The 15,703-nt window shown below is 44.3% G+C and overlaps 1 protein-coding gene across 2 annotated transcripts in view; it reads left to right on the plus strand.

Moving 5' to 3' along the window:
- The window catches only part of LOC141270551 (acyl-coenzyme A amino acid N-acyltransferase 1-like), a 30,471-nt gene extending 19,340 nt beyond the window's left edge, over positions 1 to 11,131 (plus strand). For both annotated transcript variants that reach the window (XM_073680624.1, XM_073680614.1), the window contains exons 2-4: positions 7,440 to 7,920; positions 8,985 to 9,187; positions 9,954 to 11,131. In XM_073680624.1, coding sequence (XP_073536725.1) covers positions 7,458 to 7,920; positions 8,985 to 9,187; positions 9,954 to 10,550 — 1,263 coding nt within the window. In that variant the 5' untranslated portion in view covers positions 7,440 to 7,457 and the 3' untranslated portion in view covers positions 10,551 to 11,131. The remainder of the gene's footprint in view (positions 1 to 7,439; positions 7,921 to 8,984; positions 9,188 to 9,953) is intronic.
- The last annotated feature ends 4,572 nt before the right edge of the window (positions 11,132 to 15,703 follow it).

A 15,703-nucleotide genomic window follows, 5' to 3' on the forward strand; every position in this document is an offset into this window, starting at 1 on the left:
TAGTATAATACGCCACCCATAATCCTCCATATAGTATAATGCGCTCCCAATAATCCTCCATATAGTAAAATGCGCCCCCCATAATCCTCCATATAGTATAATGCACTCCCCATAGTTCTCCATACAGTATATTACACACCCCATAGGGTAAAATGCAGGCCCAATATAGTATAATGCACCACACAGTCATGCTGTATTTTGGGCACCACGTAATCACTGATTTTAAAATGCCGTAAATTTTAAATAAGCCGACCCGAGTATAAGCAGAGGCCCTAATTTTACCACAAAAAACTGGGAAAACGTATTGACTCGAGTATAAGCCTAGGGTGGGAAATGCAGCAGCTACTGGTAAATTTGCCCATCCTGGTGCGTATGCCACCCTTCGTCCCCCAGTCCTGGTGCGTATGCCACCCCTCGTCCCCCAGTCCTGGTGCGTATGGCACAATCACTTTAGACATAAAAAAAAATAAACACTACTCGCCTTCCTTCCTCCCCTCTGCTCCAGCGCTGCTGTGTCCTGTCTGCCTGCAACTCATGTTGGCATCTGAGCAGCGCGCGCTCTCAGACACCAAGGTGAGCTGCTGCTGCCGGCACATTCACTCCTCTCCACGCTGGGACTATGGGCATGGAGAAGCGTGAATATGCATTCTGTTTAGTAGCGGGTACTGTCAGCAGGAGCCGTGGCTCAGTGCTCCTCCGTGCCCGCTACTAAAGAGAATGAATATTCCCTCTTCTCCACGCCCATGGGAGTGGAGAAGGGTGAATATTCATGTCCCTTTAGCAGTGGGCACACGTGGTAGCTGCAGCAGCGGCTACTGCGTGTACCCTGCTCCTCCGCTGCCGCAACCTCTAACCATTAATCACATATCCTCCTCGTTCCCCCCCACTGCTTCGGGGCCCCCCGGCTCATGGGGGCCCCCCCCCCCCGCCTCACGGGCCCCATAGCAGTGGCGTGGCCTGCCGCCATTGGCGGTACGCCACTGATTATGTACTAAATGGTAAAACACTGGGTAAAACTGTCACTGAAAAAGATTTAGGGGTATTAGTGGACAGGAAACTAAACTTTAGTGATCAGTGTCAGGCAGCTGCTGCCAAGGCTAATAAAATTATGGGATGTATTAAAAGAGACAGATGCTCGAGACAAGAACATAGTTTTACCTCTATACAAGTCACTAGTGGGGCCACATTTAGAATACCGTGTACAATTTTGGGCTCCAGTGTATAAGAAGGACAAAGCTGAAGTAGACTGGGTGCAGAGAAGAGCGACCAAGATAATTAAGGGAATGGGTGGACTGCAATATCAGGACAGGTTATCAAACATGGGGTTATTCAGTTTGTAGAAGTTATGAGTTAAGGACGATCTTATTACAATGTACAAATATAAGGGACAATACAAAGATCTTTTTACATCTATGCCTGCAACGGTGAATAGGGGCATCCTGAGGAAAGAAGGTTTAATCCTAATCATAGACACATTTATTGTATGAGCAGTGAGATTATGGAACTCTCTGCCACATTATGCTGTAATGATTGATTCACTACAAAAGTTCAAGGAAGGTCTGGATACAATATTACAGGTTATGGGCGCTAGATTGTATGATGGAACGTTGATCCATGGAACTAGTCTGATTGACGTTTCTGGAGTCGGAAAGGAATTTTTCCTCTAATATGGGGCACTTCGTATCTGCCTCATGGAGATTTTGCCTTCTTCTGCATAAACCTGTTGGGCTAAAGTTTAAACTTGATGGACTTAAGCCTACCTTGAGGTTATGTGCCCATGATGCAGAAATGCTCAGGATTTTTTCCTGAGTGTTTCTGCATCTCCCTGGCAGAAAAAACACATGCGGATTGTACATGCGTTTTCCTGCCAGGGACATGCGGATGTGAAGCGTTCTTCACATGCATTTCCGCATGCGGGTTGACAAGCGATTTTAGCATCACTTGGAAAGTGCTTGACAACTTGGTCACACCATATAAATCCATGCACTATATAAATCCATGTGACCGAAAGAATGGTAAAAAATAAATATATACTTACCTTCTGATGGCCCCTGATGTCCTTGCCGGCAGCTCGTGACCCGTCACATGACTAAGTGATGTCACGGCAGGTTCTTTTTAGACCATCGCGAGCTGCCGGCAAGCCAAGACGCATCGCTAAGGACACCGGGGGCCATCAGAAGGTAAGTATAATGTATATCTTTTATTTTCTTTTTTTTACAGGTACTCCTCTTCTCCAAACCCAGGTACCATCCGCACATTGAAATGCATGGAATCCGCATCTGCAGATTCAGTGATGCGGAATCCATGCGTTCCAATGCAAGTCAATGGCAGCGAAAATGCCGCGCTTCTGCAAAATAATTGGTAGTGCTGCGGATTTTTCCGCAATGATAATCCGCAGCAGAAATTTCTGCAGCAAGTGCACAGCACATGCGGATTATCATTGGGGAATATTGCAGACCTTCTACCAAGCGTTTTTTAAGCGTTTCTGCAATGGAATTGCCGCTGCGGAAACGTTTAAAAAACGCATAGTGGGCACACAGCCTGAACCTTAAAAACTATGAATCAGATCCATCACAACACTGTGGCATTTATGAATGGAAACCATAATGTTATTGCAAGCTGAAGTCGTTAACCTGTGTAAATTGTGATCTAGGATGTTAGAAAAGTTAATATTGACATCCATTATCTTTGTTTTGTTACACTTAAGTTTATGATGTAGCTGTCAATGGTGAAGGGATTAAGTGGTGGTGTGGTCCTTCCTTTAAAATGGACTACCTTCATCCTGCACAAGGTGCAGCTGTCATGGCCGATGCATAGACAGAGAACAGGGATGGCTCAGCTGTTGAAATAAGCAGCCAGCCCCCTCCACACATGAGACTGGTGAGGTGATGACCTCTCTATGAAGCGCTGTCTTGTGCAGAATACATGACGGTAGTGAAGCTCCCAGTGTGATGCTCGCAGCCCTGCCCTGGGAAGATGGAGGTACTCGGAACCGGGTCAGATGTTTGGGGGATGCAGTCGTCGACCGGACCCGTCCCGTGCCCAGGGCCGTCACATTAAAAATGATGTTAGGGCATTCAGGCTTGAGTGGTATTATTGACTACGCCACCTGTGGTGTCCTGTGATGCGCCACCAGCGCTGCGAGCAGTCCTCTGAGGCTGGATGTAGTGGCAGCAGGCGATGTTATAACTCCCCACAGGTGGAGCAGGGCCTCAGGGCAGATGGGACAGGAGGATGGGGAGAGTAGTCCTGGGTCACTCAGGTGCAGTGTGGTACAGTGTGTAATAAAGAGTCCAGAGGCCATAGGGATAGTCTTCCAGGGTTTTTACTCGAAGTTCTTTTAGCTCAGCCGCAAGGCTTCTCCCTGCTCCTCACGGATCACTGCGGCCACCAGGGATGAGGGCTCAGCGCACCCAGGTGCTTCAGGTGCCTGGATCAGGACCCTCAGAGTGTTCCTAACAGTCCCCTTTGAACCTCTCCTGTCTGTGTGCGTGCAAAGGCTGGGTCTCCCTCTGGACTATGCACAGATATAGGGTAAGGCGGCAATTCCGTTCCGCCCGTCACCCGACGGGATCCACTGTAGCCTACCGTGAAGTGGCAAAGTCAGATGTCGGGGGCCGGTACCCCTCTTGCAGCAGGAGTCCCTCTGGCTGGGCCAGTATAGCGAGGACAGGTGGCGTATACCGCTCAGTCTGCATCCTCCTGGGATCCTTTTGCTTGTGGAGCTGTTACTATAGCTCCCGACCTTCTTAAGCAAGGGAACTTGACCGGGGTAGAGACATTAACTCATACCCGCTCCTCGTGTCGAGGTCAGAGCACGAGGACCGTGCATCTTCAGCACACTGCAGGCTCCTACACAAGGCCACTGTCAGCTGTTAAGACCACAATCAAAGAACGGAGCCAAGAACTAGGAATCAAGAACCTTGTGCTTAAGATAGCTGGCTATTATATATGAAACTATGTGCAAACTAAAAGTGTGTTCTACCCTTCACCCACTACATGGTTCCCCTAAGTTTTGGTTCCCCTCACTTGTGATCCTGCTGAGGCAGCACTATGGTGCATACTTGCCTCCCATAGGTCAGGAGTGTGTAGTGTTGAATGTAGATTCAGGGTCCCGACCAGTGCACCTTCCTTACCTGGGTGAGGAGACACTACACCTGCTGACAGGCTGCAGTATCCCCCCTTGTGGCGACCGAACCCTCAGGGTCGCCACACCAGGATCCAGGACAGACGTTGATATCTGTAGATCAAAACTCACTTTAAAGACCAATTCCACTCTAGCTTTATAACGTCTGGCTTTGCTGCAGCCATGCTGCCCCATGCAAATATGCCTTTCTAACTGCTGCTGGAGCACATGGCATCATTGGCTTGTCATGTGTTGTGTGGTTGGTGTTGGTGATGCTACCTCTACCATGTCTCCAAAGTGCCAGTTATGGAGGATGAATTGATACATGGAGCAGATTTCCCATGACAGCACCCAAAAATTTGGGATTATCCTTTTAGGATCTGGGATAGTTAGGAGGTATCCCAAACATATGTAAACTTTTTTTTCAAGTGTTCAACTCCTTTAATCACTTCCTTTAAATTGCAAAGAGAGACTGTGGAGACACGGTGGTCTAGTGGGTACTCTCATCCGCTGGCCCGAGACCTAATGGACCAAGGCTCATCCCACTGGACGCCCGCTCTACTTTCCCGTGGGCATAATGCTACTCGGACAACACAGGGTGAGGGTAAAACAGTGTAGCAATACTTTATTGAACCACCAAACAGACAATAACACAGAGAACATTCCGAGCAAATACCCAAGATGGTGCAGAATTAGTCTCACCCTTCCGCTGACTCGCCGGGATTGGAGCAACTCCGACTTCGGGGCTTCCAGGGCAGACTACCCCCACCATTGGCAGCCTGCTTTTGGCGGACACCCACAGAGAGGAGGTAACAACGAGCTTAGGAAGCTGACATTCCATTGAGGCACATGGACAGGTGACCGGAGGGTCACAACCTGGCTTCTCCGAAAGTTTCCATGGGGCCAGGTGACAGGTGGGTTTACTGATGGTCAATGGAGCAGATCTGTATTCTTCCAGCTAGGGCCGTGGTCCTTAAGCTGGCATCTGGTAGAATGTCAAATCTGTATCCCTCTTGATGGCGGCACGGTGTACTGGCAGCTGTCCTGTAAAGTGTTCCTCGCTGTGCTTTTGTAAAGTCCCAAATCTGTATATCACTTGGAACAGAGGCAGATCCCCCGTTTATAGTTCACAACTGTCCTTCAAGCCATCATCCACAGGTCAGAGGGAAGGGAACAATCTCTCGTTTGTGTATTTTAATTAATCTGCATAGTTTGTCCTTCACTGTTTGCCGGTCAACAAGCTACATGGACTTATATAATTTGTGATGAACAATTGAGGTTTACTAATATGTTTAATGACCTACAGTACAGACCAAAAGTTTGGACACCTTCTCATTTAAAGATTTTTCTGTATTTTCATGACTATGAAAATTGTACATGCACACTGAGGGCATAAAACTATGAATTAATACATGTGGAATTATATACTTAATAAAAAAGTGTGAAACAACTGAAAATATGTCTTATATTCTAGGATCTTCAAATTTAACCACATTTTGTTTTGATGACTGCTTTGCACACTCTTGGCATTCTCTTGATGAGCTTCAAGAGGTAGTCACCGGAAATGGTCTTCCAACAATCTTGAAGGAGTTCCCAGAGATGCTTAGCACTTGTTGGCCCTTTTGCCTTCACTCTGCGGTCCAGCTCACCCCAAACCATCTCGATTGGGTTCAGGTCTGGTGACTGGAGGCCAGGCCACCCCATCGCTCTCCTTCTTGGTCAAATAGCCCATACACAGCCTGGAGGTGTGTTTGGGGTCATTGTCCTGTTAAAAAATAAATGATGGTCCAACTAAACGCGAACCGGATGGAATAGCATGCCGGTTCAGTATGCCTTCAATTTTGAATAAATCCCCAACAGTGTCACCAGTAAAGCACCCCCACACCATCACACCTCCTCCATGCTTCACGGTGGGAACCAGCCATGTAGAGTCCATCCGTTCACCTTTTCTGCGTCACACAAAGACACAGTGGTTGGAACCAAAGATCTCAAATTTGGACTCGTCAGACCAAAGCACAGATTTCCACTGGTCTAATGTCCATTCCTTGTGTTCTTTAGCCCAAACAAGTCTCTTCTGCTTGTTGCCTGTCCTTAGCAGTGGTTTCCTAGCAGCTATTTTACCATGAAGGCCTGCTGCACAAAGTCTCCTCTTACCAGTTGTTGTAGAGATGTGTCTGCTGCTAGAACTCTGTGTGGCATTGACCTGGTCTCTAATCTGAGCTGCTGTTAACCTGCGATTTCTGAGGCTGGTGACTCGGATAAACTTATCCTCAGAAGCAGAGGTGACTCTTGGTCTTCCTTTCCTGGGGTGGTCCTCATGTGAGCCAGTTTCTTTGTAGCGCTTGATGGTTTTTGCAACTGCACTTGGGGACACATTCAAAGTTTGCCCAATTTTTCGCACTGACTGACCTTCATTTCTTAAAGTAATGATGGCCACTCGTTTTTGTTTACTTAGCTGCTTTTTTCTTTCCATAATACAAATTCTAACAGTCTATTCAGTAGGACTATCAGCTGTGTATCCACCAGACTTCTGCACAACACAACTGATGGTCCCAACCCCATTTATAAGGCAAGAAATCCCACTTATTAAACCTGACGGGGCACACCTGTGAAGTGAAAACCATTTCCGGTGACTACCTCTTGAAGCTCATCAAGAGAATGCCAAGAGTGTGCAAAGCAGTCATCAAAGCAAAAGGTGGCTACTTTGAAGAACCTAGAATATAAGACATATTTTCAGTTGTTTCACACTTTTTTGTTAAGTATATAATTCCACATGTGTTAATTCATAGTTTTGATGCCTTCAGTGTGAATGTACAATTTTCAAAGTCATGAAAATACAGAAAAATCTTTAAATGAGAAGGTGTGTCCAAACTTTTGGTCTGTACTGAACATCCCTGTTCTCCAAAGATAGCAACACAATACGCTGCAACAAACATCAACTCAAGAGTCAACATTCAGGTTAATATAGCAATGGTCTATGTCTCTTGAGCCAATAAAAGAAACCAATACATACATTTAACATTCAGACAATAGCCTATGTCTCCTGACCTACTGAAAATAGACGTCTGGATACTTAAGATTAAATGCTGTGTCATCACAGACTCCTGGCATTGCCTATGCTTTTAGACACTACATTACTGTAAGTGCCATTGAAACAAATTCATAATTTTCTTGTTCCTCATCAGTACAGAGTAGGATTTTGCTTGACTGTATGAAGAATTGTATGTGGAGATCCTATATCAATAAATTCCTGTCTTCACGCCTTTATTTACTTAATAATAATTGTCTTTTTGGCCCTTGTTTTCCATTTAAGACTCCTTGATCTTCAGATATGGTTGGTCTAACAGTCTCTCCTGAGATCTCCTTGGTGGATGAACCAGTGAAAATTCAAGTTTGGGGACTTCTCCCCGAGCAGGTGATCACTCTAAGAGCATGGCTGAAAGATGAGAAAGGGCAGATATTTCACTCCAGAGCTTTTTATAAGACTGATTTGGAAGGGAAGGTGGACCTGGAGAAAACTCCAGCCACTGGTGGAGACTTCAATGGTGTCTGTCCTATGGGCTTATTTTGGGCCCTGAAACCAACAATCCCATTTCTAAGGCTGATAAAACGTGATGTAGTGGGAAGTCCTTTCTTGGTTCATCTGGAGCTATATTCCTCACTGGTGGTCATTCCGTTTCCTGAAGATTCACCTGCTGCCACCAAGGTCATTGAAAGATGGTATGCAGCTCCTGGAATCCAGAGAATATCAATAAGAGAAGGACGGGTACGAGGAGCACTTTTTCTTCCACCTGGTAGGTAACAATGTGCAAATACCCATACCAGTCAGTGCCTAATTATAAGTGTTAATCAGTTGTAATAATAACCATGTCAATGTACTGATATACAGTTATTTGGATTAGTGGTGGTTGTAAGCCATTGGTGATAGATAATATGTGGTGTCTATTTTAGCAAGGGCAGTTAAAACTCCTTTAGCTCAGTGCTGATGCTGCTGTGATCACTGGACTTTATAAGTTAGAAAGTCCCTGACACTTGCAATACCCCTCTCCAACTTATTCTCCCTTCTGGCTAAATCTTCACAGGTTTCTCACTTGTAAGAGCATGCTCACCTTTATCAGTTATCTCCTTGATGGCTTAATCTTCATGAGCCTCTCTGTTGTGATAGCGTTCTTATCTCTGTGCATAACTTCCTCCTCTACACAACTCTACACCAGTTTACAACTGAGGATATAAGTCAAGTCAAGTGCTTGTTTGCCCAATCTCTTCTTATCCACTCTATCCTATTGCTCTACCTCTTCTATGTCAACAGCCTGGTGTCCCTACTATTTCCTGAACTTTCTCAGAAGTTGGTGTCTCTTGAATGCATGGAAGTGGCAGCATGTGCTTTCCACTTTCCTACTCTGTCAATGGAAGAAGAGGGTGTAATCACCAGCTGCTCCTGCTGATCTATTGGGCACAACCCTGCCCCTCTCCTCTGAGGACTGCAATAAATATTAATCTCCCAAGTATGAAGCCCTGCTTTCATTGTTAATAGTCCTCCATTCAAGAACCCAACATCTGGTCAATAGGAGTCGCCTAAACATTCACAGTACAGACAAGACCGTTACTCCTCAGATAAAATCTGAAGTCAACCAATTCCAAAACTGCCCCCTAAACAGAGAGTAAATTATAGAAGTTAACAAAACTATTGCTTCTTAACATCATGTTCTCCTAAATCCTGAAGAAGGAATACTTGTGTTGACATGGCATTAGTTTGGGGTACAAAAACTTGATGACAGGTTCCCTATAAAGCTTTTACCAATACTTGTCTTCCATATGGTTGAAATCCATTGACTTTGGCATTCCACCTTCTATTTAGGTGAAGGACCCTTTCCAGGAGTTATTGACATGTTTGGAGGTGTTGGTGGTCTACTAGAGTTTCGCAGTAGCCTCCTGGCCAGCCGGGGTTTTGCTTCTCTTGCACTGGCTTATTTTGCTTATGATGATTTACCTACTTTCCTCGGTGAAGTGGATTTAAAATATTTTGAAGAAGCTGCTCAGTTTCTATGTGATCATCCAAAAGTAAGTTAGAATCCTCCTTACTCAGAAACGCATCAGCAAGTCTTAAGCAGTATGGACTCTTTCAAGAGTTGACATTTCAATAAATTTGATAAGTTAACATATCAAAATTTCCCAGGTATAGTAGATGCGGGTATGCTGCTCAGTTGGTCGGTATTAAATAAGGATATACAGAATGTTCAGAGTATTTTAGAATAATTGTGGTTTTATTCTCAATGTGTTTCAAAGTAGCTATAACTTCATCAGGTCTGACTTTCTGTGGTTTCTCCTTATGAAGAAGTTATAGACACTTTGAAAAGCGTTTGTCCTCCCAGGTTTCTTTCACCATTTTACTCTTTACTCAGGAGCTGAGGATCTTAAACAGATGAACGGTCCCTCAGAATTTTCTAATAGGATAAATGAAAATGTGTTTTTGAAACTGGACACTGCATTTACAATCTAGTATTAATAGGGTTGTCCAATTGAGATTATTAAAGCACATGACATAATATAAGGGGATCATCCAAAAAGTACCTCGGTCTAGAGTTACTTTCTCTATAGTCCAATGAATGTATGACATGGCCAGACATTGATCTTACCAGACTATATTTCCGGGGTGGCAGATATTAAAGAGAAAATACATGGCTTGAAGATACAATTTTTAAAGATGAGATAGTTTTCAGGGAATGATCATTTTAACATCTTATGAACTGCCTTAAGACAATTTCTTTATCAATATCCCCCATATCATACACCTATATATAATGTCACAATATATTCTACTTTTTAGGTGTCAGGTGATGGAGTTGGAGTGGTCGCTATATGTAAAGGAGCTGAGATAGCTTTGGCAATGGCATCCTACCTTCCTCAGGTGACTGCTACAATATGCATCAATGGAACCAATGCTGTGAACGGCAACAATTTAATTTATGGTGATCTCCTTGTGAATGGCATACCCTACAAAGTGGAAGGAATTCTGATCACAGACTTTGCATCCCTCAGTCTTACCAACTCAATGGATGATCCAAGGAAACCTGAACACCAGGACGCTATACTTCCCCTTGAGAAAGCCAGAGGCCCCATTCTCTTTATGGTAGGAGATAAAGACCTGAATTACAACAGTTTGTTCTTTGCTAGGGAAGCAAAATCCCGGGCAGAAAAGTATGGCAAGAAGGATGTGTATGTGCAATGTTATCCAGGAGCGGGACATCTTCTGGAGCCTCCCGGTTCCCCTTTCTGTCCCGTATCACAGTCTCCGTTCTTTCCGCTTCCTTTGACTTGGGGAGGAGAACTTCTGCCACATTGCAGAGCGCAAGAAACTAGTTGGAAAGAGCTTCACAAGTTTCTCCGTAGAAATATTAGGTGCTCTCGACAGAATAAATTATAATCACTTCTCTTTGGAGGATCTACGTACAATCCTTCATCGTATGCACAAAGCTGAAAATGAGGACTATTGTATTTTCCATTACCTGGATTAGTTGACACCATATAAATTTTAATATTTAACATATGGTAAAGATATAACTATTTTGGTTTAGGTCCTCCACTTGAGACTTGAGTGGCGAGATGGAGATGTGGTAATAAGCATTAGCTCTGACTTTGGATGCTTCCATGCAATTATTACCTAGTCATTTATCTGGTCACCATGCAACACTGCAGCGGCTTCTTGTTTGCCGGGGATCTCAGGAGCCTAACCCACGGTGACTTGCCAATTCCTGTGGAAGCTCTCATATTAAAGAGATTGTCTCTAACCTCTGGGAGTACTGGACCCCCGATGTAAAATCTGTAATGAGGCATCCTCCTACTGAGGTCGTCTTATGTGTCCCCATAAGATCTGCACTACCCAGTCATTACTGTTATAATGTTGTATAAATTTACTAAAACTTTGTCATTTTACTTTTATCAACTAAAAGTTCTATTGTTTTTCCTTTGTAATTTAAAAAAAAAAAAATCAAAGCTTACCACCAACTTTTCATTGTCCGGCTGCAATTTTCTCAATTTAAAGAGTTTTCACGTAAACAGAAGTGTTAAGTTTTTGCTCTTGTTTTATTCCTATTGCTTCCCTGAGTATTCCATCTTTACTTTTTTTCTCTTTTTAGTCCATCATCCGGTTCTAAAGTTATGGTATTTACCATGGGGGTGTTGCTCTAAGGATTGTCTGTGGGTTTGTCTTTAGGACTGCTCTGCATTATTACCCCGAGTGCCATAAAAATTACCACCAAAGGCTCATATCTCTGGAACTGTAAGGTTCTCTTTAAATGAGTTGTCCACTTCCTACATGATTTATTGGGGGCTTTGAAGGTAGAAGAGAAGACTTCTGCTTTATTGGGTTTTGTACTCCATGCAGAAGCCTAGTTCAAAGAACGACTTTCACTCTTTAGGGCCACTTGTGTCATCCCATTAGCCATTGGGTTCCATATACCGCTTCTGTCTTCCACATAATTCCTTTACAAAGAACCATGTACGTCTAAAACATGTTGCCTTTGAGCGCAGCGGATATTTCTTTTCAGCTTTTTTTAATTTTTGTGCTGTTGGGTTTATATATATGTTTATATATATATATATATTTTTTATACTACTGGATCAATAAAGGAATTCTTTTAAGAAGATGTGAGGGCTGGATATCGTTTAGACTGTTATAATTCCTTTTATGTATTTGCAAAAAGGTTCGCCATCAGGGCCAGATAATGGGGAGGTAGAGCATAATGTACTTGTAGAATAATCAAAATATAGTTACAATAATATACTCAGCAGTGCATTATAAAGAGGATGCACCACTCACTTGTAGCCCTAAAAAATAGGATTCGGGCAGAACCCCCTGAAGGTGCCCTTGGCTGTAATGAGGCAGATGGTATCACTTTAAGCTTTGGCTGGCCTTTTTTTTTGTCAATTTCCGCCTTTTTCTTGTGGGCACAAAAGCACAGTCAACGACACTTTAGTCTGTCTTGCCCTTAAGAGCTGACAGTCTAAAAAGAATTTAGGGGGGAGATAAGTGCAAAGTGCTGCATGTTGTATGGATAATAAAGGGGATTTATATCATGAACCAGCCAGTATTTCAGACTTCATTGGGTAGAAGAAAATCCTAAATGGCGTACACTTTTTTTTTTTTTTTTTTTAGCTGTGCATATTATCAGCCTTATTAGTTCTCTTTTGCTGCACCTATCCAAAGGAAGTCCTAAACCTGAAAGTAGGAGGATGAAAAGAGGGGGAATGATGGACAGGATATTGGTGGAATAATTAAAAGCATGTGTGGCTTGGCAGATTGTAACGCCGGCGTCCCTGCATGGTATCTCTCCTTCTCCCCGGCAGGGACGCCGACATACTCACCCTCGCAGCTTCTTGTTTTCAGGGCCTATGCACATTGTGAAGGTCTCCCCACAGTGCACTTAGGGCGTGTGCGCGCAAACCCACTTCTTAAAGGGGCTGAGCGCGCACTCCAGCAATGTCCCCAGCCTATAGCTGGAAGGCATCAGGTATTTAAAGCACCCTCCCCTCTAGGTAAATGCCTGAACATTCGTTTCTAGTTAGTGTTTGTACCCACTAGTCTGTCAGGTCCCTGTTCCTGAACCCGTCGTGTCTGAACTTGATCAGTTCCTAAGCCCATCTTGCCAGAACCTGATGCTGAATCCGTCCTCTCTGAACCTGCAGCTGCATCCTCTACCATTGTTCCAGTACCTCTCTCGTCTAAACCCTGAGTCCTTCCTGTCTGAACTTCCTGTTTTGTCCGAACCTGATCCTGTTCTGTCTGAAACGTCTTCGATATCCATTCTACCCGGGATTCCAAATCCTGTCCTGCCAATGACTCCGAGTGCATGTCTGCGATCCTGATCCTTGGCGTCGGCTGCTGCAGAATCTGGGACTGCCCTGTATTGGTACCTGCCGGATATCTGCAGCTCAAACTTAACATCACCATCAGGGGCTCTAGTGAAAACCAGGTAGCCACTTAGCCCCTCCAGGGTAAGTCTAGTCCGTGGCTCAGTGGGTCCACAGTTACCAGCAAGACACAGATTAAGATGACAGTGACAATGTCATGAGATGCAACATTGTGGAGAACAGGGTCACTCACGGTTAGAAAAGCTCAATCACCGACTTGTCCCTGGAACTTTTTTTTTTTTGCATAATATTTGTTCGTCAGCACTCTGCCTCTAGAAATATATAGAAATTCTTGGAAGCGATGATTAAAATATCAACTCATTCTTGGCTTTGTCTTAACATGTTTAAAAATCATTAGCCGGATAAATCGCTGTGACGAGATAACCAGTATCTAAATTTTCATAAAACTGGTTCTTCGCTGCACCTCCCTGCAGCACAGAGAAATATTTCCAGATATTTGACTTGGCATCTCCAGAAGGGATTAAAGGTGTGTTTTTGTTTCAGAGATTAGATTTAATTTGTGCTACATCTACAGGTGCTTCTCACAAAATTAGAATATCATCAAAAAGTTAATTTATTTCAGTTCTTCAATGGAAAAAAGTGAAACTCCTATATTATATAGTCATTACAAACAGAGTGATCTCTTTCAAGTGTTTATTTCTGTTAATGTTGATGATTATGGCTTACAGCCAATGAAAACACAAAAGTCATTATCTCAGTAAATTAGAATACTTTTTAACAGCTTGAAAAATGATTTTGAAATCCAAAATGTATGTTCAGTAAATGCTCTCAATACTTGGTCGGGGCTCCTTTTGCATCAATTACTGCATCAATGCGGCGTGGAGGCGATCAGCCTGTGGCACTGCTGAGGTGTTATGGAAGCCCAGGTTGCTTTGATGGCAGCCTTCAGCTCGTCTTCATTGCTGGGTCTGGTGTCTCTCATCTTCCTCTTGACAATACCCCATAGATCCTCTATAATAGATTCTCTATGGGGTTAAGGTCAGGCGAGTTTGCTGCCAATCAAGCACAGTGATACTGTTGTGTGTAAACCAGGTATTGGTACTTTTGGCAGTGTGGACAGGGGCCAAGTCCTGCTGGAGAATGACATTTCCATCTCCAAAAAGCTTGTCGGCAGAGGGAAGCATGAAGTGCTCTAAAATTTCCTGGTAGACGGCTGCGCTGACTTTGGTCTTGATAAAACACAGTGGACCTACACCAGCAGATGACATGGCTCCCCAAACCATCACTGATTGTGGAGACTTCACACTAGACCTCAAGCAGCTTGGATTGTGGCCTCTCCACTCTTCCTCCAGACTCTGGGACCTTGATTTCCAAATGAAATACAAAATTTACTGTCATCTGAAAACAACACCTTGGACCACTGAGCAACAGTCCAGATCTGTCTCCTTGGCCCAGGTAAGAGGCTTCTGGCATTGTCTATTGGTCATGAGTGGCTTGACACAAGGAGTGCGACACTTGTAACCCATGTCCTGGATACATCTGTGTGTGGTTGCTCTTGAAGCAATGACTCCAGCAGCAGTCCACTCCTTGTGAATCTCCCCCAAATTTTTGAATGGCCTTTTCTTAACAATCCTTTCAAAACTGTGGTTATCCCGGTTGCTTGTGCACCTTTTTCTACCACAATTTTTCCTTCCACTCAACTTTCCATTAATATTCTTGGATACAGCACTCTATGAACATCCAGCTTCTTTAGCAATGACATTTTGTGACTTACTCGCCTTGTGGAGTGTCAATGACTGCCTTCTGGACATCTGTCAAGTCAGAAGTCTTCCCCATGATTGTGGAGCCTACTGAAACAGACTAAGGGACCTTTTAAACTTAGGAAGCCTTTGCAGGTGTTTTTTGTTAATTATTCTAATTTACTGAGATAAAGACTTTTGTGTTTTCATTGCCTGTGTAACATCCCTGGCGGCGTGCTGGCATGGCTTACCACCTCCCACCATGCAAGACCGCCATTTTACCTATCAGTCCGTGCTGCACACTTTGCTCCAGTACCTGATGTGTGCATGTCTCTTGTCTGATTGCTTAGGGCAGCGGCTCTGTTACTGCCTGATTCTTAAACTTAGTGTGCTCAGTCTTAATGCCTCCCCAGCCTATTGCTGTGAGTCACTGGATACTTAAACCCCCTCCACCCAGTAGGAGGTGCCTGAGCAACACTTTTCTTCAGTGTTTTCCTTGCAACTGAGTTGCCAGGTCCTGTCCTGTATCTTGTCTGTTCCGCCCCTGTGGGCTGTATACCCAGGCCTGTTACCTGTATCTGTGACTTCTAGTCTGTCTCCTCCACCCTGGGGGCTGAGTTCCCAGGCTCGTTCCTGGTTCAGTTCCTGTCTGAACGATGTCCTAGCCTGTTACCTGTTTGTCTCTATGCCCGAACCTTCTCTTTTCCTGCAGTGTCTGAACCTGCACCTAACTCCAACTCGTTCTCTGAACTTCTGTTTGTGAGTTTTGTGTACACTCGCTACTTCATTGTAAGTACCTTGTGTGTATCTGGTTCTGCTTGTTCACCGCACCTGCGGTTTTGCTCTGCTCTGCTTGTTCACCACACCTGCGGTTTTGCTCTGCTCCGCTTGTTCACCGCACCGGCGGTTTTGCTCTGCCATGCTTGTTCACCGCACCTGCGGTTTCGCTCTGCTCGGCTTGTTCACC

The sequence above is a fragment of the Phyllobates terribilis genome, unplaced genomic scaffold, assembly GCF_046119375.1.
Source record: "Phyllobates terribilis strain yellow unplaced genomic scaffold, ASM4611937v1 Scaffold_1__5_contigs__length_1240528914, whole genome shotgun sequence".
Taxonomy (NCBI): domain Eukaryota; kingdom Metazoa; phylum Chordata; class Amphibia; order Anura; family Dendrobatidae; genus Phyllobates; species Phyllobates terribilis.